The sequence below is a fragment of the Blennius ocellaris genome, assembly GCF_963422515.1.
Source record: "Blennius ocellaris genome assembly, chromosome: 20".
Taxonomy (NCBI): domain Eukaryota; kingdom Metazoa; phylum Chordata; class Actinopteri; order Blenniiformes; family Blenniidae; genus Blennius; species Blennius ocellaris.
In genome coordinates this window covers 19,110,882-19,138,564 of record NC_137669.1, presented here as the reverse complement: position 1 = coordinate 19,138,564, position 27,683 = coordinate 19,110,882, and the positions used below count along the sequence as shown (strand labels likewise).

The 27,683-nt window shown below is 42.1% G+C and overlaps 1 protein-coding gene across 1 annotated transcript in view; it reads left to right on the top strand.

Moving 5' to 3' along the window:
- The window catches only part of cacng7a (calcium channel, voltage-dependent, gamma subunit 7a), a gene marked incomplete at its 3' end in the record, with an annotated part of 72,023 nt that extends 48,157 nt beyond the window's left edge, over window positions 1–23,866 (top strand). The window contains exons 2-6 of the mRNA XM_080516151.1: window positions 8,815–9,010; window positions 10,251–10,337; window positions 13,179–13,319; window positions 20,306–20,451; window positions 23,327–23,866. Coding sequence (XP_080372277.1) covers window positions 8,815–9,010; window positions 10,251–10,337; window positions 13,179–13,319; window positions 20,306–20,451; window positions 23,327–23,866 — 1,110 coding nt within the window. The remainder of the gene's footprint in view (window positions 1–8,814; window positions 9,011–10,250; window positions 10,338–13,178; window positions 13,320–20,305; window positions 20,452–23,326) is intronic.
- Between the last annotated feature and the right edge of the window lie 3,817 nt (window positions 23,867–27,683).

Below are 27,683 nucleotides of genomic sequence, written 5' to 3'. Positions count from 1 at the left end.
AGCACTACTTGACCATGCGGCTTTGTAGAAGCTTAAAATCCATGAGTATGCACAGTTCCTGGTCTCGGGTGATCTGGTGCTCTGAATAAATCAAGTATGTAAAAAAAAGAATAGAAGGACAGAGGCTGAATGAATAAACTTAGGTCAGCGGTTTTAATATCTCCGCGGTTGATCTTTTAAACCATTATGTGCCTACTTGTGCTTTGTGCTCTCGGGATACTGGCTTTTCAAATGTCCCAAAGGTCATGACAAAGATGAAACATCGGTGAGCATTCTCATTTCAAGGGGCTCTTAAAGCCGAGCTGGACACCAAACCGCTCAGGCTTCACAACCAGATGTAATCAACACTGATCAGGCAGATGTTGTCAGACTGTGATTCAAATGTTTCCCAATCCAGATTTGTACCTATCTGTTGAAACATCCGGACCGCAGGCATTTCGTGAAGGTCAGACATCATCATCGGAAACTTCTGAACTCTTTGTGAGAGTCCAGACTGTCGGTTACTTCAGCACTGACTGAAGTGATCAGCTGCTTTATACGCACCAAGACTTCAGAATCACTATTGCCAGCTTTATGTCTGCTTTTTCTGCTCTTTTATAGTCTTTTAATTTGTTTAAGAGAAGATTTATCCCCTGCATCAACTACTTATACTTTGTTAGGCTTTTGCACCACCTTCTTTCAGATAAGACTCACCTAATCAGATAAAAGTGTTTACATGATGGAATGATAATCGACCCGGAGCTGAAATCAAATTATTTATTAGCTATTAGCTACTGGTGTCAAGGTGTATTTTCATTCAGAAGAGTTTGGTGTTCACAAAGAGAATCATGGTTATCACAGTTGAATTTGTATAAATCTTTATATCCCATATTAATCCATTGTTATCACTTCCATTTTTTTTTTATCAGATCACATTGAGCTCCGTTCAGCTTGTCTGTGAGCTTCAAACCTCACAACAATCATAAACTCATTCATTAATTAAGAAGCACAATTACCACCTCAACACACCACTATAATTACCAGTGAAGAGGGTTTTTGATAGAAGATAAAAAAAAAAACATCTCCCAGACTTCACTGTACAATGGGCTTCTTATTAAGTAAATGGCCTATTTCCAGAAATTAATTCAGATGTACAAAGCTCCTGATTAAGGGAAATTATTATCACTCCTACACTGTCAACCCCCACTTTAATGTCTTAATTAGTAAAGCATACTCATTCATTAAGCTGGACTTCATTGAGGATGCTTTTAAGCCTCCAATAAAATTAAATCAAATTAATAATATATCCCCCCCCCTCCTCCCAAAAAAAAGTGCACCGTGTGGAGCCTGTTGCTCTGTAATGAATCAGAAAACCAGCAGATTTAATTAAACCTACAGCACTACACTACAAAACTTTACCTTAATTAAGTATTAAGAAGGCAGACAGTTCACTGGATTTAAGTTTGTGGTTATAGATTTGTTTTTCAAAATCACTGAAGCAGAAAATCTGTTCGCCATTTTCCTTTACACAGATACTTCAGAACGAGAAAATTGTCTTTTCCAATTCTGCATTGAAATCGAGCTGACCCTGACCTTTGACCTTGCGTCGTACTGAAGCCTCATACTTGAGTGGAAATCAGTTTGCATTGGAAACTGTGGCATGTGGGAGAGAAAACATACTGCTGTTTTCTTTGGACACTCTGCACTCGGAGCAGAAACAACGCTCATGTTTCGACCTGCTTCTCTCGGTATTCACGGGAGGGTCGCCTCATGTGAAGGAGAACACAGATCTCTGAGGACAACATGCTACAGAAACTGGGTCAAAACCCGAGTGAAACATTATAGTAGAACTTTGTTGTAACAGAATTAGAGGGACGGCCACGCGTTATAAAGATTTCAGCACCACGGTGGTGGACAGCTCCCCAGCACACTGATCACAGTGCAATGGCTATGATCATCAATATCACTCAAATAATGACAGGCAATGGGAATATAATTGGACACAAAGAGAGAAACGAAGATTAAAAGTCATAAAAATGAGATTCAGGAACATTAATGTGAGATAAAGTCTCAAAGGTATGCGATAAAGGCTCATAATAATAGGAGGAGCAGTGGTAGCGTGGTGAGCACGGGGAGGATTTCAGATTCACTTTCAGGTTGAGCAGTAAGGCTTTTACTCTGGTGAGTTTGCATGTTCTTCCTGTGGCTGTGCATCCTCCAGGCATCCTGATTTCCTCTAAAATTGTCGATAGATTTAAGGGGTTCCCTCAACCTCCCACCCCAATGCACGGGTGAAAATGGGAGACAAAGTTATAATAGTAGTCTTTAAAGTAAGAAAGTATCCTAATTAATCAGATATGTGTTAATACTTTAACACATATCTTGACACCATGTGAAAATGAAGCGACAAAATGTAAAGCTATAATACAGATGTACAAACTCTGTATGATGAAATACAAAATAAACATTTGCACTACAAAGTGTAACTTATGACATATAATACAAAAAGATAAAACATGGAAATAATGATCTTTTAAGCGATATTGGTGAAATACAAAGTCAGAGTAATAATATCCAGAGTCATGAGAACGACTTACAAAGTGAAGAAGAACATTGCTGTGCTTCGTATGTAATGTTTATAATAAAAGCAAAACCTCACATTTATGTAAAGTTACTATAATGAGATTACATGACGATGTAATGAGAACGGATATTTTAACTGAGATTCAACATTTACGCTGATTAAGTGAAATCAGTGTGTACACTTCACTTTTAATGTGACAATGTTGTAAATAACTTTAACATTTAGACCAAAATGCTTCATTTTTGGTGTGAAGCATCAGTGATATGACCAAATCATTTCTCTCTGCATTCTTCTCTTTCTTCATTTTCTTGCCTTCATCCTGCTTCTTCTGCCACTAATCCTCCTTCCATTCTCCCGACTCTCTTTTTTATCCCGCTCCCTTTTATCGCTCTTTCTCCCCGCTCTACCTTTTAACCCTCACCGTTCTTCAGTTCTCCTCTCCCCCTGAAAGCCACACTGTGGAAATCCTTCACCCCCCCCCCCCCCCCTCCCCACTCTTCCTGTGCCACATCATTACCTCAGACTTTGTTCCTAAGCACATTCATCTGTAATTCATTACATCGCCACTGCTCCACCATTGGTCCCTGCTCACACAGTTAGTTAGCAGCCAGTGCAGCCTGGGAATTGTGGTTATATTCTCAAGGCTTAAACTACAAAGTGAGCCTCATCTGAGCCCATTTGTTGTCTGCTATCTCAGCAAATACAGGCCTGGCTCATTGTGTGGGGGTGTGTGCTGGTGTTGCTCGTGTTGTGGGGACACACTGGTGTCTCACACACACATACACACACAGTTAATTTGTTGGGTGTTGCTCGGCTTTCAAGGGCGAGAAAAATACTCGATTTGAGATTGAACTGCTAATAGGCTGATGGTGGACCGTCCGTAAGCAGAGCCGTTTTGTTCGAAGTCATCGTGTTCAAAATGAGTGGACGTATATTCAGCTATCAGCCCTTTGCCATCTCAACACCCTTCGTCCCCGCGTCACAGGATTTCAAACCGGAATCCCTTACACTCAAGGTCAACGCTTCACCCGCCGTGCCACCAGAGGGAAACATCAAATATTCAGAAAGTGACACGTCACAACCGTTCTTGTCAGGGCGCTTGTTCTTTCTCTTTCCAGTTTTAAAGCCACAGAATCGTGCACAGAGCTTCAGCGTTCAAGGTTTTACAGTTTTAGTTCCAGAAGGATGAATGCAGGAGTGTCAAACGTGTGGCCCCGCCATGTTTGAAGTGTGCAGTCAGGATAAGAGTTGTTAGAGTTAGGGTATCAGTGGAAATCGTCCCACCGTTGCTGTTGTTGTGTTTGGTGACTTCCTCACTTCTTCACGAACGTACAACACTGAGTTAAAACCAATGACTGAATCCAGATTGAATAGTTGTGCTGTGCAGTGAGATCCATAAGGCTTTGGAGTTCTGATCGGTTATGATCATTTTTATGTTCCATTGACAGGAATTTCCCTTATTTGCTCTAAAATATGTAAAAAAATTGCTTTTGACCGTTATATGATACAATATTTGAGGTACACTGTGATACTAAAGAAAGTTTATACATGTAGAGTTATAACTGGGTTGTTTTTTTACAGATGAGACAAAATATTTGTAGATTTTGATCAGTTGTACATATTTAAACTGTTTTTATTATATCTTTATAGACTAAATAGCATTTCTATGATCTTCCAAAAAAATTCTTCCTTAAAATGTGAGGTTTGAATATTTAAATCGGGGGGATTATAAAGTGCATTTGACGTCTTTATAGGAAACGGTGTTGAAGCACCAAAGAAGGGAATCTCTTTAGGGAAAAACACGTTTTAAAGTTTGATTATGGTGCAGGTGAGCTGAAGGTTTAGGCTTCTGTTTATAATGAGTATCTATATTTGTGTGTGGCATAAAGTGACGGAGCGCTGATGTCGAAATAATGATGAATGTAGATCTGTGTGATGTACAGTTAAAGGTGAAATCTACCAGAAAACATGTTTTTTTTTTCTTTTGTGTGTAAGAAAGAGATTTCTAAGTAGTCTAAGAGCCTCTAAAGGACTGTGATGCCTTCAAAAAGAGTGATAACGTTAAATACAAGCCCCTTTGTACTGATTATTTGTAGATTTCTGAAGGCATGTAATTATAAATGGTAATAAAAACACTCGGCGTGTATCAGACGTGCACGTTAGGGAGAATTAAAGTGTCAAAGGGAAGCGGTGTGGGCGCCCGCGAGGTGAGACGGATGCGCAGATCCTCGCTCCGTCTCCTCTGCTCAGAGACGACGATGGATCTGTGTGTTTTGACTCGGCAGCGCTGAGCGCCTGACTGCCTCTCATGTCGAGCCTGACATTTCCAACACTAACACTGATTCTTATTTACACACACCACGCTCAAATCCACCTTTGTCTTCTTCAGAGGACGCCACTTTCTCCGGGCCCTGATGTCCCCCAGAGTCTCTCGCTGACGTCTCGTTTCTCCTTGTTGCTGCACTTTTGGACATTTATAAGACCAGGGTCTGTGTTTGGTTGCACATTTGAGATATTTTGTGGATAATGTCTTGAGGTCCGCTTCAAAATGTATGTTTTGCCTGGAAAAATAACACGAGTTGCATGGACTTGCAACCACAAATACAAAGACAAACACACACACACATCGTCCAAGTGTTAAAAATGCATGACTTATCCAAGAGCTGGTGTGTTTGAGACTTTGTTTTAGTCAAGGTCTCGCCAAGAGGCTCAAGCATTTTTTATGACTTTCAGAAAGTTTTTGAGTTTACAGCTCTCATGAATTTCGTTAAGAAGTAAAGCATGACTGGAATGCCACAACTACTGTAAGATTTATTAATGTATCATGCTTTTACCTTCAGCGTTAATATCGGCTGTTGTTTCAACAACAGGCCAACAGGTTTGTTTCACATTATAGAGTCTCTTCCTCCCACAAGCTGATGGAACTTCACCTCAACTGAGCTAAAGTCTGGAAAATAACGCAATTAATTAACTAGTCTATGGTAATCCATTTGGTTTCATTAAGTAGAATTTATTATCCGTATCCACAGAGGCGGAGTGGGACCCTCAAAAAGTTGCGTCTTCGGTGGCGCTGAGTGGTTCCGTCTCAGTGGACGCTCGACACACAATCGAAGTTTTACTTTTTAAGGTTAACTGTAATGTTAACTGTAAGTGAACAGCTTCACTTGCACTCTCGCATACCTGCACGTCAGCCATCATCTCTTGCAGGGGATTTCTGATTTACGATACATCAAATATTGGTATCGGGGTGACTCATGTCTTGAGAGCGTGGATCCTCCCTGACACTGCAGAATGTGCTGGCGGCGTCTCACTTGAGTGATGAGGTCACGCTTCAGTCTCTTCCTGCTTGACAGCAAATTTCTCTTTTTGCTTCTTATCTGTTGGGTTCTGATCTTGTCTGCCGAGTTCATTTTGTTCAGTGACGCTTTCTTATCGCCTTGCCTCTTTCTCAGCCTCCACCCATAAACACTGTAAATGCTGCTTGTTATTCGGGATAATAGATGTAAAAAAAAAAAATCAGTTTAACAGTATATTACATCCTCTTGAAGCAGCTTCTGTTGCTTTATGTATAAAATGCAACTTGCTGTGAAAGTGGAGAAATCCTGAGGGGATTCATGTACAGCTTGAGGAGCTTCTTTCTTTTCTTTTTCTTTTTCTTTTCTTTTCTTGTCTTTTCTTTTTAAATGTACCTGATGCAAATTTGACTGGAAGCACTCAAGCTGCTGCAGTTTCTTATGACTCCTCTCACACCGAGTTCACATCAGCAAGTTTTATCTGTGTGCTGCAAAGTTATTTAAAATGTAAAATTAATTGCCTGCTAAGAGTCTTATGTTTTAAGCTGTGATGATTTTTGAATATAAAACGTATGAAGAAACTCTAATACTGTCGAAATGTGCTTATGCCAACAAAATAAAAGTGGGCCCTGAACTGTAGTCGCTTCATTTTCTGCAGATAATCTTCAAAAAAAGAGAAGATTTCTTGATTGCTCTTTCTCTAGTCGTCTGTGCGTGTGAGCATCCCCGAGGAGGCGGGGCTTAGTAGCGGGCTCACCAATTACCGATTAACACCAGAGTGACTGACATGAAATTAAACTAATCAGCATCATTTCATGTCCGAGACTTGGGGCGCTCAACTTTCTCCAGTATATATATATATATATATATATATTTTTTTTTTTTTAGGTTTCTTTCAAAGCATTCTAAAAGGGACTAATGAAGCACCTGCTTGTATTTGTTTGTTAACAAACGAGTCTCAATAAGTGCTCTTTATTTACTAGCTGTTTAAAAGAACTATAATATTTCGTGGTGGGGGGGGGTTAATAATGAAGAGCCCCACCTAAGAATGTCTTCCAACATGTTCCATTTACTGTGCAAATAATTTCATGTTTCATAAATGCATGTAAAGCTCCTGGCATGTTTTATTGAACAGCATTAACACTGCGCAGCTCCAGTCTTAATTAACAGCTCGCGCTGTGCGCTGCTGCAGGTTATGTGAACTGCAGGTGGTCTGGGAGTCAATGTGTAGCAGAAATGAGCAGGCCACGTCTGTGAAGTCGTTTGTGTAAGGAAAAAAAAAAAATGCTTCACATGTTCTGACTTAATGATTATCAATGATGTATGGAAATGTTTATTTTAGGAGGATGCCAGGTGTTTATTGCACCTTGCTCAGTTTCGTGTGTCGATGAGGATGCTTCCTCGACAGCGTGGTGAGAGTGACCTCCATTTTGACTGTATGTATGTGTGTGTGTGTGTGTGTGTGTGTTTGTGTGTGTGAGAGAGAGAGAAAAAGTAGGATGTTTCTCAGTGTGTCAACAGTTGAAGCGATGGATGGCAGAGGCTGTGTTTCTGCCACCTAGTGAGTGTGAAACTGCACTGCAGGAAGCCTGGAAGTCTGAAAGGCCGGCCCTGCCTGCTGGAGCAGCTCATTGAATGATCAGTATCACGCCCAACGGTGCTATTTTGGTCATCAAGAGTGTCAATAACGTATTAAAAATCACGCTAATTTGCCTAAAACTGGTGTATACTTCAATAACTCTGGGGTTTTTTTTCTGTCTCCTCTTCACTGGATGCATCTTTCTCAGTCCAATATTGCCTCATGGGAACATCTGTGAAGTTATTGTTCCCGGGGCTGTATCAGACCAAATTAGGGTCCAAGAAAAAGCAAATAAAAGAATATAGGCATGGATAATCGGGCAAAATGCTGAAAAGAAAACTAATCAAAATGCCTCCTAATGTCCCATTGATCTTCTTACACTGCTTCAGCCAGCTGAGTGTCTCCACTTGCTATTTCAGAATCACTAATTAGCCTCTAAATGCACATTTTGTTTTGTATGTTTGATGTATTTGGAGAACTCATGCACCGGGAGAACATGCAAAGTTCACATTGAAAAGCTATTGAGTACCCATATAAGTTGAGAGTGCTAATATATTACTCCACTGCCTGGCCATTTATTTGTTGTTCTTTTCTAATCCTGTCTCTCTCCACTGCCACGTTAAAAGCTGTCGCTGTAATGGGTGAAGAAGAGACCTCCAGAATAATGAAAATGCTTTCATAAAGGCTTTCTCTCAGGTCAGACGGCCGGAAGATTAAATCAGTGGATGAATTAAAGCCCGGAGACTTTCGAGATGCAAGATCAGAGTCTCATTTACTTCCTGATTGTTGACTGCATCTCTGAAAACAAAAATCAGTTGCTCCAACTCAATCATGGGAGAAACCAGTCAGATCTCTCCAGAATTTCCTGACCCGCCTCGGAGCATTTATCACCCTCCTCTCGGTTTTGTTCAGAAACACGTCTCCATCACTTCTATTTGCACAAAGCGTTCATGCAGTCCAATCATGCAGTTTTAAAAAACAAAAACAGGATTGACTGAGAGCTGGTTTGTTGTGTTTTTCTATTTTCTTTATGAAGATAGTTCAGTCCTTCCAAGGTCTCTCCGCCCCCGCCTCCCCTCCTCTGCTGTTTTCATCTTCTGTCCATAGATGCATAAATATTTAACAGCCGGAGTCGATGGAAGTCAAGGAAGATCAGAATCAGGATTCCTCAGCCTGGGATTCGGCGTCTCTGCCGCGGCTTATGCATTTTTTTTTTTAAAAGTCGAAATCAATGAATTTAATCAATTTTGCTTTGTCCTCCTGTCACCTCTTCTTTTCAGCATTTCTGAATCCCGTCCTCTCCGGATCGTTTTAATCAACAAGCTGTAAACTTTACTTCAAAGTCACACGACGTCTGACGTCTGGTTCTCTCCGTGCAGATGAGTTCGTTCAGCACGAGGGCCCTGACGTTGCTCTCGTCGGTGTTCGGAGCCTGCGGCCTGCTGTTGGTGGGCGTCGCCGTGTCCACGGACTACTGGCTGCTGATGGAGGAGGGGATCGTCCTGCAGCAGAACCAGACCACCGAGGTCAAGATGGCGCTGCACTCCGGCCTGTGGAGGGTCTGCTTCGTGGCAGGTGGGCGACCATTCCAAGCTCATGATTTTTAACGCGAGGCTCCTGAGAAGAAGAATCTGAAGTTCACATCAGTTGAATTGTGAAACAGAGCTAAAAACCTGAAGCTTCATTTGAGAAACGTGACGTATTTGTGTGTGAGTTTAGAGTCAGTGAGACCCGTGCTGAGCGCTACCAACCCTGAACCAAATGGTTTAATCTCCAGACAAATGACATGTATTCAGATCTGTTGTGACGACTGGCTGTGAAACGGTAACGAGACATTCAAATCCAACTTGTGGTCAGAGAACGCCATGCAAGAAAATTCCATTGATAAAAACGTGAATCTCTGGAAGACAAAACTGCCGCTGGGTGGGCGGTGCCAGTTTGTGTTAAAAGATAGTGTGTCTGTTTACACACACACACGCGCGCACACACACACACTAACAACAGCGGGGTGGATACAAATAACTGTCCTTAATGCAGTGGCTGTCTCTGTGTTTGGGGGTCAGGAGGGTGCTGCTCTGGGGAGGCGGCCATGTTTGTGTTTCCCTGTCGTCTGACGCCTGGTACAAAAGGTCAGAGGAGGGAAACGCTGGTGGCATTTGGAGCAGCCGGGTGTGTGTGTGCGTGCGTGCGTGCGTGCGTGCGTGCGTGTGTGCGTGTGTGTGTGTGTGTGTGTGTGAAAGGAACAGAGTGGACAATTTCACATTTATCTGTGCACTTATGCATCATTTTGGCGACATATTTTCATGCATGGATAGATTTTAGTATTCGTATTGTTTCTGTGCCTTCTCTCTCTCTCTCTCTCTCTCTCTCTCTCTCTCTCCACTTTGAAGTTAATCACCATGCCTGTTTCCTCTCTCTCCCTCCGCTCAGACCTCGTGTTCTCCTGAACCTCCTGACCTCCATCTGTCTCTGCCTTTAATTCACTTTTTCTTTCCACACTGTGCCTCCGCATTTCACTTTATTTTTTATTTTTTTTGTGAATCCCGCTATCTCTTTCGAGGTTTCTCACGTCTCCTTCACCTTTCTCTTTATTGGTCCTCCCCCAAATCTGCGTGTTTATCTCCGGCGTGGCCACGCGTCTCGCTGTCTGCCTTTCTCTTTCTCTCTTTTCTTGACCTCGGTTTTGTTGTGTGTTTGTTTATCTCGGTTTTATTTCCATATGCTAAAATTTCCGTGTTCCTCGTGACCCGACCACCCGCCCACTCTTGACTTCTTCTCTTCATTCTCATTCCGTATGTTTCCCTCTCTCCTCCAGGACCCGAGAAGGGCAGATGTGTGGCATCCGAGTATTTCACCGAGCCAGAGATCGAGATTACCACTGAAAACACAGCCAACATACTCAGTAAGTCACCTTCGTACACCTTCGTCATCTCCCAAAGTGCTGCACAGCTTTAAACATGTCGACACATTCACACATCGTGAACGACACGGAGACGTTCAGAGCGACTTGGAGATCAGCGCCCACTTTGAGATCCGCAAGCTGTGCAAGCATGAGCTGCACAGCCTCCTGCAGCATAATTATAATCCTAATATATCATGTTTAGTGGAAGTTTTCACCGTCACTGTGCTACAAGCGGAAGAGGAATCGTGGCGGTTTGGATGCACAAGGTATTTCAAATTTAACTGCGACCACGATTCCAACGTTTACAATGTGCGTATCGCAAAATACTACACTTGTGATCAATTGCTTCCACACTGTGCATTTGAAGTATGTAAGAAAAGTTCACAATAACTCTGTGATTAACACATTTCTATCACAAATTGAATCCATTATTTACTGCTTGTCGGCCTTAACTCTGAACCATTTATCATCTATTTTTATTAAGATTATTTTATTGCATTTTGATCAACATTGCAATCTCTTCTCTTTTTCATGGGTTCATTGAGATCCACTGTTTTTAGAAAAATGTGTAAAAATGTATTCATTTGAAGTCTTTTTAGCCAATTCTTCAGTTTCTACCAGCCTTTTGTATTATGAAACATTTTTAATTTAAATCATGAAAGAGAAAGTTTGAACATTCAGTCCTGAAGGTCGTGACTAAATCAGCTCCGAAATACTTGGATGAAGCATGTTAATGACACTGGAAAGGCAAATGAATGGGCAGTTTCAAAAATACTGGCAAAGTGAAGTCGCAGCAATGATTATAACATCCAAACACAGTAACATGATTGTTTTTATAAATGCATTACATTCATATTTTTATTTTGTAACATGGATCAGATTTCATTTATTTAAGTAATTAATTTTTTTTCTTTTATTTAATATAATAGATGCTAAAACAAAGGTGTATATATATATATATATATATATTAGAAGCAAACATACTCTTGGTTCAGTTTAGATGTTTCAGCTTGTCGAAGCAAAACTGCTCACCGGATATTTTAATTAAACTGTTCCCGAAGATTTGTTGATGTCAAATGCATGAGCAAACTGGAAAAAAAAAACAAACACAGGAGAAAACACAGTTCTCTCTTTCTGTCTCACCGAGTGAAAAACAAGCAGCAGAAAAGTCTTAATTGTCATTGATTGTCTCGTCCAGCCTTCGTCCTCAAGCTGTTGAAGCTTGCTTATGTTTTTGTTTTTTTGGGGGTTTTTTTAAGAGCTCATTGTTTCACGAGGTTTGCTGTGCGCTAAACGAACTGAATATCCAGCATCTAAATTCCCCCGTCTGGTTAAGAAACGTTGTGAAAACCTGTGTTTGTTTTCAAAGCGAACGTGTTTTCTCGCGCGCCCGGTAAATGAATTCTCTGAGATCAACACGGTTCCCCGACGGGGGCGATTTTGTCTCCGGGCGGTTTTAATGATTTAAAATGTTGACACTGAACTGGCCTCGGAGTGCTTCTCCCCTCCACAGTTTGCTCTGTCTGTTTGAAGTAAACCACACACGGGTTGTTGGAGACGCCGGAGGGGGGGGGGGGGGGGGGGGGCGAAGCCGCGCGGTCCATTTAATGCTAGATAAATGTCCTCAGGTAGGCGCACAAGTCATAACACTGCCGAGGGTCGGTGGGAGAGGCTCCTGAATAAATCATGGCCTTTACTGGAGCTGAGCGAGCCGCAGCAGACCTCCCGCTGCACGTTGAGCGTGTCTCACTTCCGTCTGAACAAAACGAGGAAATACCTTCTCTTACGGTTCATTTTCCTCACTTTTTATGTGAACTTCAAATGGAAAATGTCAGTTCATTGCATTCGGCTGAATAAAACAAGATTTTCACACCTAACCTTTTTTTTTTTTTTTAAGGATAATTGCACAAATTATTTTGATAACATTGATTGCGCCGGTGAAAAAAATGTTCACACAATAATGATCAACGAGAAATGGCATCAATTTTGACTTTTATTTCACAAACGTTTCCCATCGAAGAAACGCAATCGTGGAAAATGCTGAAAACTTTGTCATTACCATGTCAGGCCACAAAGTTGGTGTTGTGTGTATGTGTAAAACAGTCGTGCGCACAGAGAACAGCCGGATATGAATGTTGAGGCTTCTTTAAGCTGTAGGGTTGTGTCGGTTGAACTGTAGTACCTTCTACCAAAGAAACTTAGTTACTAACGTAACTCGCTGATAAGGCAGGCAACAGTGCTCGTGAAAAGAAAAGGTGCAACATTTTAAATAAAGGGATAAAATATTCAGCAGAAAAAGGAAACGTTAAAATCAAAGCTGCTATACTAAGGTCCAAGTACAGTCTGGAAGATACAATAATACCCATTAACATAACTTACCTGTTGAAAAGAAGAAACACATTATATTTGAAAATCTTTATTTTATTTAAACTCAAGGTAATCGACGAGCACTTGATTGGGCAGATCATAAGAAACATCCTTGAAAAAATGCGTTTTAAGTCCAAGAAAAGTGTATAAAACTTGAGGAGAAATACATTTTTGAAATTATTGAATCTGTGAAATTAACACTAAAAATTTTAGTTCGACTACGAACACTGAATTAACTCACATTCCAGCACAACAAAATGCTTAATAATGAAGGAAGCTGTGGTGAACAACAAATTGAACAACCTAACTGACAGATTTCATGTAAAGTTAATTAAATTTTGTTTGCTTTGAAGTGTATTAGTGCAGTAAGAATGGCTCAGGATGGACTTTCATCAAGGTTTCACACGTTTGTCTGACTGTAGCATCTTCATCTCCTCCTCCTCCTCCTCCTCCTCCTCCTCCTCCTCCCTCCAGAAATGGTGCGAACTGCCACTCCGTTCCCCATGGTCTCCCTGCTCTTCGTCTTCACTGCCTTCGTCATCAGTAACATCGGACACATCCGGCCGCAGCGCACCATCCTCGCCTTCGTTTCCGGGATATTCTTCATATTGTCAGGTAAAAACAGCTTTGTGGGATAAGAAGCCTGTTTGCTGTGTGAAGCTTCTTCAGCCATCCTCATCAGGCTCCAGAGCTCGTCCCGTTGCAGAGAAGCAACATATGCAAAACCATCAAAAGCCTCACAGAACGCTTAATTTTACACACTTGTGTGGCGCTGCCACACGCACACCCCGGGATTTTTTTTCTCGTCACGGTTTGTTTCCCCGAATTTCCAATTACTCTGCGACGTGGTCTCGTCGTCGCGGAGCGGCAGCCCGGGAGCCAAACGTGGCGGCGCACAGCTGTCAGAAAGTCTGTGGACGGCGGGTCCGCGGAGAGTAAACAACATTTAGCGGCTCTGCAGAGCGCGGCCTGCTCAGTATGCAACGCCGCCAGGAAAGGTGAACTCTCCATCCAGCTAATGAGAGAAACGCGCATCCTCCAAGAAATATTTAAAGGTGTGTGATCAAACGATAAGGCCAGACCGGCGACCTCGGGTCGGTCTCATTTAGCTTCTCTTTAAAGCGCAGACTTTACAGCGCCCGATGGTGAAGATTTAAAGCTCATCCACGCTTATAAAAGGCTTCAGAAGGAATATCGACGTGTACAGAGAGACTGCAGCTGCAGGATTTTAATTACATTCTCACCATCTCGATTGCTTTTAGGTAGATACTGTGGCAACACAAACTAGTTAATAGGTTTTTTTTTTTCGTCGGATTTGAACAATATCTGCATCCTGGAAGCAAAAAGATATGATGTGTGGAATATATGTGTAGTGATTTCCAAGTTACTAAAAATGTATTGATCTCAGTTACAAATTCAATATAGTTACTTTAAGTATGTCATGAAAATCAAAAGAAAATCAAAACTCAATCTCCATTATTTAAGTATCTCCCTGACTTTCTGCTGGTTTGATTGCTACCTATTATTGCACTTTAGAGCATCTTCCTCCAACAAACCACTGTAATTTCCGCAGAACCTAACAAGTATATCAGTCAGGGAGATACTTAAACAATGGAGATTGAGTTTTGATTTTCTTTTGATTTTCACGACATACTTAAAGTAACTATATTAAATTTGTAACTGAGATCAATACATTTTTAGTAACTTGCAAATCACGACACATATATTCCACACATCATATCTTTTTGCTTCCAGGATGCAGATATTGTTCAAATCCGACGAAAAACAAAACTATTAACTAGTTAAGTGGGATGCTGCTGTCAGGACTGTTAGTTCTGGTCTAATAAGACATATGCCGTTTAAAGAGGAGTTTAGTGAAATAGCAATAGCAAATACCAATCGTTCAAATGATTTATCATTTGGGTAAGGGTTAGGCTCCATGTCGCGAACAGTGTTGTGATCAGGAGTCAGAGATTCCCTCTGTTGTCTCATGGCCGTGAAGACCTCGGCTCCATCCAGACGAGAAACCGCCAAATCTACCGAGCCGTGAACACTAAACCCCTCCCTCAACCTGCCAACTTAAATGAGACGTTAAGCATCCAAATAGCAGGCCGAGTGCTTCTCGGGAGCGAGCGCTCTCACAGGTTAATGGTTGGAAGACAGCTCAGTACATGGGAGATTCACTCGGCGGCTCCTCTTCTGTGTTTCCCTGCTGACAGCTTGTCAGACCGTACCTTGTTCTCGCTGCTGGCTGAACAGTGAACGGGATTTAATTCCAAATAATTGCTCTCTGCCGAGGACGCTGCGGGGCAGTGGTGATTTGATGTTTTCGCTTCAGGCTTTTTTTGGGGTGGGGAAAAAAAAAACAACAACACTTTGAAGTTAAAAGCAAACAGCCTGGAAAGGGACTTTGTTGTAGTTTGATGGTTTAATGGGAAAGTCGGTAACGAGGTTTGGTTTTCTTTCTCCCAGTGTGAATCGTCGTCGGCTCTGCGAGCCGGACAGAAACCTGGAGACCTGACAAACCCCTCGTACTGCAGGAGGCATTATCTGTAGACACTGCGGAGGAATTAAACACGGGCATTCAAATCTCGTTACAATCGTCTTTTCGCTAAATGGGAGCAATTCCCCGGGGTCCAGATCCAAATCCATGTGGGAAGCATTCCCAGAAGAGAGGGAGCTTTTATAGCAGCAGAACCATGTGTTTCAGTTTGGAACCGACTGCTTTGGTGTCGACGTGTGCTCTCGAACATTTCGCTTGAAAACATCCATCCATCTTCTATATCGCCTCATCAAACTGATCGGATCCTGGAGTTACGCCAAAAACGGTGAAACCGGTTTCTGAGTGTTTGTGTGTGTGTGAGCGTCCCTGTTGAGATAAAGAGCGTCGGCGGCCAACAGGGTGAGATCACCTCCTCGCATGGCCGCAGGTGACCTCCGGCTCGCCATCAGCTGACGGACTGTTTGTTGTAGGCAGTCGATTTTTTGGGTTGTTTTTTTTTTTGTTTTTTTTCCCCCCCCGCGGGATGAAGTCATCTTCCTGTTCCAGCGAGGGGAGTTTCACCTCACAGATGCCAGCTTAGCATGGAGGACTGCTGACTGGACGCGTGCGGTCATCAAAATGAATCACGCCAAGCGCAGTCATGCATATCTGCACCTCTTTGATGCAGAAGCTCGGCGACGTGGAAGCCTGTGCTGGCAAAAGTGTGAAAAATAAAGAATCAAACACAGAATTACAAACCATGATCCATAGATTTCAGGAAATAAAGAAGACGTTGTTTAATAACAAATATATATATATATATATATACAGTATATGTATCTTACAATGACATATCAGGGTTATTTTAAATGTTTTACTACTTTTTACTTTTCACAACAGACAGGATGTGACATGCATACTTCTCATAACGTAACTCCCAAAATATTAATGGTGTCTAAAGTTAAAGGAGACAATTGAACCTTGAAAAGGGAAGAAATTCAGTTGTTGCACATTTTGTTCATAAAGTCAAAATGAATAGTCTTAAAAAGAGAATATACAGTTAACTAAAGTTAGCATGTCAAGAATCGTGAAAATATTGCAAATATCACTGATAATAACCGATTTAATCCAACTGAATCCCATGAAAATGCAATAAGGAAAAAAAAGACATGCACTGTAAATTCCAAAAGTCCAATCTGGATTATGAGAAGAAAAGAAGAAAATGCTGCGGATGAAATTCAGAGTAAAATGGAAATGTTTGTAATCCTGCAAAAATGTGAGATAAAAATAACGAAAGGTTAAAACAGTCTTTTGTTTTTGTGGATTGTTTGGAATAATGTTGATCTTATAGAGTGTTCAAAGTGTTGTGGAAGGTACTTATTCAGATAAAAACCTCTTTGTCCTCTGACTTTCATAAAGTGGATTCAGAAGTTGAAGAGACATTTTTCTCTTTTTGATGATATTTCTTAAAGGAGCACTAAACAAGACTGAAGCAATGCTTCTGTCGGGCATTAGGTGGCAGTGTTGAGTCACTTCAGCAAATGTTCTCTCTGGTGTTTCTGTTTGTTTTAGTGGCGAAATGAAGAAACTGCTGTTGTGTCCAACGCATTCAGCCACTTTCCTGTTAACTCTCCTCCTTCTGCCTCTTTAAGTGACTCAATGCATCAGAGAGACTGTCGTCTCGTCAGTACGGTGGCCTGGAAGTGCGAAACACTACAAACTCCAGAAAACACTGCCTAATCCAAAAAAACGCTTGCGTTGTATTAATCTCACAATGCCTCACTTTATTTCAAATAGTGTATAGTGTAAAGTTAGACTGTAAATAGGCGCAGAACTTATTTCTCATTCTTAAATATCTAAAGGATGCCTTTCAGTGATTCAACAAAACAAACCGACCCTCCCCTCTGGACACATTTTCTTCAGATAAAGCAGGTACAAAAGATGGGCTATAAAATGAACAACAGTGAATGGAAATGGAAAAAGAAACTCTGCTGGTGAAAGTGTATTTGAGAGATTTTTTACCTTAACAAGTCATTTCAGCAAATAGTAATTGTTTGCCACCCCTTGAGAACAATAAAACCACTTCCCAGCGGCGACTTCTGCCTCAGAAATAAAGTCTTAAGTCAATAATCAGTGTTCCACGGCTGCCAATTTCACCTCTGAAAAGCAAAGTGGCAAATCTGACAATAGGGGTTTTTTTCTTTTCTACACTATTTCTTCTTGCCATTTGTCACAAAAGAACAGTTTGTTCTCTGAAGGCAGCGGTGGATCTGTCGTACACAGCGAGAGAGTCCAAAGAAATCCCAGAAATGTGTGCAGTTTTGTCATTAATGTCACTGTTTGTAGCGTGAAGTGCAGCACTTGTCTCCGTCAGCATGTGTGTATTATTGTGTTGTCATTATGGTCTGCCTCTTTTTCTACCCTTTTCCGTGTGTGTGCATGTGCGTGCGTGTGCATGTGCGTACGTGTTGCGCGCTCACATGTGAGCTCGATGCATCATGCCATTGAGGCTGTGGTGAGCATTCAGCAGAGGCAACACTGCCATCTGGTGGCCAGAGAAGCAAATTACAACAAATTTTTCCCTCCCCTTGATTTCCTTTGAAAATGTCCAGTTTGGCAAAATTCAGCTGATACACACCACAAGACAGGAAACTTTATGGATTGCAAAGGAAATATGTCTGTCAATCAAATATGCAAACTGAAAGTGTATTTTAATGTCACATCATTGCATGTGAAATCATCCATTCATACAGTTTTATACTACTTTATTTATTTCCATGCCTCTCGTCATCATTTGACACTTTAAACACTCACGTTAAGTTCTCAACGTTTTCTTGTTCTGTTTGACTGCGCCTAAGTGGATTATTCAAATAAAAAAGTGCATCCTGAAGTAATATTATAAATATTCGTTAAATATAAAATAGTTGCAATAATTTAATTTAGAAGCGTTCCTGATTATATGACTATATTAGATCAGAAATGCAATAGAAAAATACAACTGAGTAAGTCTTTGTTTTTGGTAGAGATGGGTCATTATTATTTTTTTATTTATTTATTTTTTAAATTTAGATCAAGCCTAAAAGCATCCACTCAGGCATGTTTTACAGATTCTGTCCAACTCCTGATCATCTCTTTAAGGACTCTCCTGCTTTCATCCGAGCCTCTTTGTTCCAACAGCTGCTGCACAAAACCAGCAGGTATCTTCAATCACAACCAGATGGTCGTCTTCTATGAGTGTCTTTCCTATTAGCGGTGCGCCTAATGATGGATAAATACGATGGTAGCTGATGCTGCTGGAGGCTGCCGTTGCTGGTTTCGCAGACATGAAGCAGTTTACATAAAGAGACGTGTTGTCGTTCACAGTTCACGTGTTTCCCATGTTTGTATTGCCAGCGTCAAGCGTCACAAAGCAGAGGGAGTGAGGGAGGATGTTTGTGTTTGGTAGATTATTTCGCCTGTAAGGAACATGTATTTGTCCAACTCATCACACAAATACATGTTTCTCAGACATGTGACCCCAGTTGACAAAGTAAATTAAAAAAAAAAAAGGCAACATTGTCAGAAAACATTATTTTTATATACTTTTTGTATCGTGAGCAGATGCGCAAAGCTGCAGGACCTCCGCAGAACTCTGGTTTAAAACGCGATGCCGGCTTACAGTTATTATATATTTATGTTCTATCGCCGTTATTGTGAGGAACAGAAGTGAAGCATCTGTGAGGAACTATTGTTTGGTGTGTCACTTTTTTATTCTGCAGGATTTTGCAGGTCAGCTGCACGAATTCGCCCATCTACAGCGGAGGAGCTGACATTCGAATTCCTGTGTGTGTGTGTGTGCGCGCGTGTGTGTGTGTGTATAGCTGGAAGAGATAATGATAACATTTCCTGGTTGTACTGTAAAATTGGTCCTGAAAATCCCCAAAAACAGGCTGTAATGTGGTGGAGAGATAACACACACACACACACACACACACACACACACACACACACACACACACACACACACACACTAAAAGCCTATTCATATGAGATTAGTGTTACAAGGTAACAAGGGAAATGTAACATTAGCTGCATACCTATTCAGAGTTCATCCATTAATGAAGGACAGAAAACAAACTATGTTCGATCATCTGTCAGGTTTTGTTTTGGGGTTTGTTTTTTTTCATTCAATATTGTGACCTACAAAAATAATCTGGGCTGGCTTTAGTATAAATCTTTTAGTCTGGTCACAGCTGCAAACATATCCAGCCTGCTTGTGAGTGTAAAACAGGAGTTACCCGACCTTTAGTTGAGTGTTTCCTTTGTATTCTGAGTCTTCGCTGCCACTCCACTCCATAATTCAAAGTGCTTTGTTGTTGTCTCATATCTTGTCATTTCCATTCCGTTTGTGGACTGCGGCTCGTTCCTCATGCTCGCCCCCGACTGTTCCCTTTGTGTCTCGTTTTAATCTGCACTTGTATGAAAGTCCGTTTCACTTCATTTCAATGAGCCTTGCTATTATACCACCTGCTCCTCAGTTCTTCTGCTTTTGTTCTCCAAAAGATGTGATTTTCTCTTAGTAACTCAAATGATTGAAAATGAAAAGAGCAATAAAGTACAGATGGAGAGTCTCAAAGTACCTTCCCTGCGTCCTACAATCCAGACGTGCTTGTTTAGGGAATTGGATCTAAATTCGTTGTGATTGTGTCTGCAGTGATGGTTCAATTCCCTCAATTTTCCCAAGTTGCTCCCACCTGCAAGCGGTAGAGATGCATAAGTCCGTTCCTCATTCAAGTAGGAGAGGAAGAGCTTCAAGCAGTATTGTTTCCACTTTTGATGGCGTCTCGTTTTCACCTGGCACGAACAAGAGTGCGAAAAGGATTATATTCCAGAGGGATTCACATTGCGGGGCTTGCAGAAAGACAAGTACATGGTACAGCCCCTTGAATGAGCCTTTTAATGCTCCCACTCGCTTCGGCAAGAGGATGTTTACTATGCAGATGGGAGGAGAAGAAAAAAAACCCACCATGAGGATAAACCATAGCACCGCAGGATCTCTAGAATTTGTCGCAATAAGCATGTGATTAAAATGTGGTGTGGGTGTGTGTGTGGGTGCGTGTGCGTGTGTGTGTGTGTGCAGGTCTCAGCCTGGTGGTGGGTCTGGTTCTATACATCTCCAGCATCAACGACGAGGTGATGAACCGACCCAGAGAGGCCGAGCAGTTCTTCCACTACCACTATGGCTGGTCCTTCGCCTTCGCCGCCTCCTCCTTCCTGCTCAAAGAGGTGATCAAAGCGCAGCATACACACACACACACACACGCACACGTGCACAAGCACACAGAAGCTCACGGTGATACAAACACATAGTGATGTTTAACATTTAGAAAGACTTGATGTGCTGAGACACACAAACACACATTGTTGGAAATGTGGAGAGTGGATGTCCACCAACCACACACACACACACGCGCGCGCAGGCCTATTCAGCAGAACACACACACATTTAAAAAGTGCCTGCGTAGGAGCCGTCATCCTGCCTGCATCAATATTCATAAATGTTAATAGCTTGAATACTTGGGGGCAGCAGCTCTGTCGCAGCAAAGCTTCGTATGCATCCGATTATTCTTTGCTCGGAGGAGGAGGAGGAAGAGGAGGAGGAGGAGGAAGAGGCTGCTCCTCCTTCATCCTTCATCCCTCTCATTTCATCTCTTTTCTCCTCTGTACCCTCCTCATGTCGCTTCCTTTCTGTTTCACTCATCTTTTTGTGTGTCCTCTACTTTTATCTTGTCGCTTCTCCCGTCTTTTATCTGCTCCTCTTTAATCCTCTGTTGTCCCTTCCCCTTCTTCTTCCTCCCTTATCTCCTCCTGCTCTCCTCCACACTCCTCTTGCCTCCCTGTGCGTTTGTTTTTTTTGTTTTTTTTAATCTCCTCTTGGTCTCTCTCTTGTCTTTTCGGTTTTGTTATCCTCGTCCCTCCTCATACTCATCCTCTGCTGTTCCTCCTCCATAATTTCTCCCCTTCTGTCTCCCCCCCACGTTTACAACTACATATATATGACTTTGTAGAGAAACTGTGTATATAAAACTTTGGTGGAAAATCAAAATAATAAAACCTAACAATACTGTAAAGGACTATAATAAAATTCATGATTCAATAAATTCTTGTTTTCTGATTGGAAGTCACACCAAGTTTTACACCACAATAGGAGAAATCCCCATAAACATTACGACACTGTAAAAATCACACGACTGTGGACAATTTCAGTGGAATTTAAATGACTGTGACAAATCACAATATTTATAGCCCTGCAAGAAACCATAGTAAAGATCACGATTCTGTGGAAAATCTCCTTAAACATCACAGCTCTGTGAGAAAGCCCACTGGCTATAATGTCAGTATTTTGAAGAAACTCTCAGCGGACGTTGCACTTTTAATAAACCACAAATCACTTTTCATACTTGAAGAAAAGTTAACATTATGATACAGCAGTAAAATCTCAGTGAACGTCATTTAAATTGTGGACATTGTGGATCTTTATCCTCATATAGAAAAACAAATCATGACAATACTTTAATTTCAGTTTTTCCTGCTTTGCTTGTTTTCCACTTATTGTACATTTGTAATCCTAATTATACATTTCCTTTCCCTTCATTCACAATTACTGCAGTCTCATTCTGCGCTCTTTTCATCCCATTCATCGTCCACCGCCCTACATTCAGCTCTCGATCTAATTCCTCTCTTTACCTCCTTCCCTGCTTCTCTTCCTTCTCTTCTCCTCTTCCTCTCTCGCTTCCTCCTCCTCTAATCTGCACTGGAGTTGAGAATCGCATTCAGGCCAACTCTTTTCCTCGCGCTCGCACTCGTCAGCGTTGGTTTTCAGGGTTGCTGTAGTGATGATGCTGTGGATGAATAGTGAATGAGCTGCGAATGCTCAGCGGATGCCCGGGTGGAAACATGAATGTGTGTCTGATAATGGCTCGTTCCACGGGAGAGCTCCGAGCCTTTTTGTCAGCTCTTTGCGAAAATTATTATGGATTTGTTTGATTTTAATTCCCCCCCCCCCCCCCCTCGTCATCATTGCAGTGTGTTGCAGTTCAGGCAGAAGGACGTTGCTGATTCTGGTGTTTTGTCAATCTGTTTTGCATTCCTGAATCTGCTGAAAAACTCCGCGATGCTCATTTCCGATTCCCCCGCGGCAATGCAGATGTTGTGCTTTCGTGCACATGTTGTGCAACAGACAGCGCCCCCCCTTCTCTCTCCATCTCAGCTTCTGCTGTTCAGCAGACATTCTCAGTATTGTTTGATCTTCTTCAGTGTTCTCAAACACACTTGGCTTACATGTCTATTTATGCAAAACTACATCACCAGAGCTGTTTACAAAATATCCAATTAAGAAGAAGTGGTAGCTGGTGGGGATTCAATCAATTCAATTCAAGATTCAATCTGAATAAATGACTTTGGAGCTATCAAGAGAAGGCATGTTTACCTCTGATATAAAATGAAAATATGGAATTTATTTCATCGTAAAGATTGTTTATCATCCTTCCGTCTGCTTGGGGCTGCAGCCGATCCCAGCAGGTCTCCAGTCCATCACAGGGGATTTACAGTTAATAAATAAACACACTTTAGACACACAGACACACTTTCAAGCACTAAATTATACAATAACTGCAATTTTCTTGGGGGGGGGGGGGTAATGCTATCTTGAAGAAATGGCCCATTATGGTGCAAAGCAGAGAACAGGAATAAAAAAAAAGCATATGGACACAGAAGATTTGATCAGTTGATGCCCAGATTTCGCAAGTGGAGCCGTTGATGTCCCGCTGAGTGATGTTTAAGGATGGTTTGATGAGTGTTCTTGGTCCAATAATTGCCATGTTGGATTTGTCGCACTTTAGCTTCGGGGAATTTGTTTGAAGTCAGGGTTTTATTTCAGTGATGCAGTTTGTCATTATTGAGTGGGTGGATATGAGGAGATGAATATCAGCGGTGAAGCAGTGGAACTCTGTAACCAATACCCAGTACATAAAGGAATCCACAACAATCTGAAGTCTGGAAAATGTTTTGTGAATCTTCAGTAAGTAAAAGTTAAGGAAGAATGAAAGAATCTGCGGTTACAGATTTGCGTTTGTTGATGTTGACTTGTCTCCACCTTCAGGGCGCGGGGGTAATGTCCGTCTACCTCTTCATGAAGCGTTACGCCGAGGAGGAGCTCTTCCGACCCCACCCTGCTCTCTACCGCCCCCGTATGTCCGACTGCAGCGACTACAGCGGGCAGTTCCTCCATCCGGACTCCTGGCCTCCTCCCCAGCGGGGCCGCAGTCCCTCCGACGTCTCCTCCGACATCTCCATCCAGCTCAACCAGACTCCGCCCCCGCAGGCGCCCCAGAAGGGGGGCAGCAGCTCCCAGGCCACGCCCTCCTCCTCCGGGCCGTCGTCGGCCGCCAGCTACCAGCTGCAGCCGGCCTCCTCCTCCTCCACCTCCTCGTCCTACCCGCACCCCCTTCACCCAGGTGCCACCTCCACCCTACCCAGGGCCTCACACGCCCACGCCCACGCCCACCCTCACCCTCACCCTCACCCCCACCCACACCCGAGCGGGCCCCCGCCCCAGTCCCTGCCCATGGCGGGGCCCCCTGCTGCTGTGCCTCCGCCCCGCTACCACACACACATGCGAATGAGCGCCTCGCCATGCTAGGCTGCTGGAGAACGGGAGGGCAAACGCTACTGGGGAGGGTGACGGGGGGGGGGGGGGGATGTTGGGGGGGGGGGGGGGGGGGTCTGTTACACATGTTAGACATCACGCGACAAAACACACACAACAAACCTTGAACCCTGGGTGTGTGTGGGAGTAGGGAGCTGGAGGGTGGAGGTTTGAGGAAATCAAATGGAAAAATAAATAAATAAATAAATAAAAGGGGAGGAGGAGGCGGCCGGGCAGAGGGATGACTCACCGGCGATGCCGACATGAAGACAGACACTTTACAAAACTTTGAACAGGCTGTGGGCGGGAACATGAGGGGGGGTGGGGGGTGGGGTGGGGGGGGTGCGAAGAGTGAGGGACGCCGTGATTAGCAGCGACACGACGCTTGTGGGGGTTTCTGACGGGTACATTCATCATCGGGGCCGCGATACACAGGCAACAGTGAGGAGCAGCGCGGGAAACAGCCAACCAATTCATGTTCCCAAGGCTGCCCATTCACAAAAAAAAAACTAACAGACAAGCAGTCGACCTTTCACAGTAAATTATCCTTTCACCTACTGAAGACTGAACATGGCTATTACTGTGAAGGAAAACCTTCTGCTGCGCCCAAATGCAACAGGTATAAAACTGCTAAAGTCAACTTGAAAAAAAAAAAAAAGCCAGCTTGATAAATTACACTACAAACATTCAGTTTGTGTCAAGAATTTGATCTTCCGCATTCGATCAAACTGTTTTAAACCTTCAAAACAGCCTTACTGGATTAATGAATCAAGATTAGATTTCACCGACTGCATTTGAAAACGAACAGGAAATAGAAACGATACCACACAGAATGCCGCACCTGCCGAACCTGCTGGCACCTCTCGCCTCTCTACCATGGCCTCCACCTCTCACCCACACACCCAGAGGTAACGTACATATGTGTCCAGATTTATACTGTACAGATATTCCTCCTGCCCGCCCTCATCACGGAGCAAAGAAGAAAAAAAAATCTAATCCTGTATGTTTTAGAGATTTTAGCTAAAGAATTTTATAGGTTGTTTGTATTTTAAGATGGAAGCTTCGGGAATGAATGTTTAATATTCGGTTGAATGAAACCGAGAGACTATTTAATGTGTCGAGCACAGTTTGGAGCTTCACAGGGTTTCTGTAAAATCGCCAATCAGGGAGGAACCTTCTCCTTCAGCAGAGATCAGTCAGTGTGGTTGCTTCCAAGATTTTTGACATGAAACTAGGAGGCAATGCTGCGCTCCAGTTGTCTCGGAATTCCGAATTCCTAACTTGGAGTGAACGTTCCAGTTGATCATATTTGTCAAATAAGAAAGCAGCTCAATGGTAAGGTAGACCTGTATGTGTACAAGTCGTCGAAATGCTGTGAGGAAAAACCCCCAACAAAGAACCTGTGTGAAACTGCACAAGTTCAAATCTATTTCTCTGATCTCAGGATGGCAGAGTTTTTACAACTTCCGCTCCTCAACAACTGGGAATTCCGAGTTCATCGGACAACTGCAACGCACTATAAATGTCAAAGGTGTGTACATAATGGATATAAATGCCAGAATAAGGGAGAAGACTTTACTCCAGGTTCACATCACCTTCCGTTCAGAAAAGAAACACACACACACAGACATATAAAAGAGCTGTAGCAGGACTTTTGCTGTGGTGCATTCAAGAATAACTGGGAATTGGGAGAATTAATCCTCCATTAGGAAAACATGCATTTAAACAATGTTCAAGTAGCAAGTGGGGGATTTCTCAGTGATGTTAACCAAAATCATCTATGTTAAAGTGAAACTTGATTGGTCTCCTCTGACTACACTTCTGTAAGTATTGAAGTGACATCTATTCACTTAACTGGTAATTTCCCAAGTTCCCAGCTCTATGAACGCACCAATACCTGATCCCAATGACGGTAAAAGGCAGATCAAATCCTCCCAACACACTGAGCTAAACTGTCTCATGCAAAATGAAGCATTTAATAAGATATACCTCATCATGTAACACATTTCTTCCGGGTGTCACAAGATACTGTAAAATGTGACGGTAATCATGGAAGAAATCTTCATTTCAAGCACACTGATGAATAATTTTATGCCGATTTCCATCCAGTAGGGGGGTTTAACACAGAATGATTGACCCTCAGTTCCCACAAGAAACATTAACTTTTGTGTGGTGGAATAGTAGCACGCTTCCTGTACCGACAGGTTTGAAATGGAAAGTCACTCTTCCTGGTTTAATGTGAGAAAAGTAGGGTTTAGATAAAGGATAGATAGGAGTTATACTCGCTCGGGGGAACATGAGCTCAGACAGGAAGTAAACTGTCACTTTGAATGAAGTCTCGCCACAACTGATTCACTGTACTTCAGTAGTCACAGATTGTATAATACCCAGCAAGTCGAAGCAGCACCACATGTAGTCTCTTTTTAGAGGAAATACAGAAAAACGTTCCCATTTAATGGCTAAATTGTAGATATTTTTATTAAACTGCCACATTAGTGTTTCCAATATTACATTAAAGAAACTGTAAGAGCCAGTTTGCTGAAGCTGGATAGTCTAAAACTATATTTTATTATTATATTCATTATCTGAATTTAGAAAGCGATGATTTTTCATCCAGACGAGTCGTCCTTTAAATTATTGAATTTCTACAGTATGTTTCAGTGAATTTGTCAAACTACAGTGTTTATTGCTTCTGTAGCATGTTGAGAGTTTGTGTGTGCAGCAGTATTTGTCTTCCCCCCAGTGTTTTCCTGCCTGCAATGAGCAATTTGTTGAAGTGAACCGATTTTAATCATTTATGGTCTGAAATAATCAACAGGGTTGTTTTTTTTTGTTGTTGTTTTTTTAATTAACCATTATCAGTTGATAATAGTTACAAAACAGAGTCTATTACTGAAAACTGCTTTACAGAGAAATAAAGGAAATACATTCAAACAAAGCAAAACAAATCTTAAGTGATTAAGATTATGAAGGATATATAAAAAATGCTTAAGAAAACCATAAAGCAAAAACTTTTTTATAAGATAAAGGTCATAAAATAAGAAAAAAAAACCAATTATTTAATGGAAGACCTGAACAAATATTGTTTTAAGTCCTGATTTAAAAGAAGCAAATGCGTTAGCCGGAAGTTTGTTCCACAGGTGAGGAGCGTAGGAACTAAAAGCTGCTTCACCTCGTTTCCTCTGGCTCGGGGAACATTTATAAACTTCTTCCTGAGGACCTCAGCGGTCGAGACAATAACACCCGAGTGTTGAAACTGTCCACAACCAAACTTTTGAGTGAATTCAGTGCAAAGGATTAATGTGGCACACGATGTTTGTGAACTTTCTTCATGTCTTATGTGCAACACACACACACACACACACACACACACACGCACACACACACACACACACACACACACACACAGTTTGCCTTCTGTCTGAGCTCTCATGTTCCACCGTGTTTGAAAAGATTTGCTTGTTTTTGTAGCATATTATCAATCATGCCTGGCATAGGGCATCGTTTGTAGCCATTTTTTTAGACCCATGAAGGACTTTAAAAAAAAAAAAAAGAAGAAGAAGTTACGCTTACAACCTGTGGTACTGTTAAATAAAGACATTGTAGCAAATTGTTTGCGGTGTTATTAGCATATTTTAATGAATATTTGCGATATGAAAACATAAATAGGAAATAATTTAGCCGCTGATTAATCAAGCTTTTTGCTGATGTTTTGAGATGTTTTCGTTTGAACTGCCAAAGCTGAACATTCATGCCGTTGTCGCACACACACATACGCACACACCACACACACATCTTTATGTAGCTGACA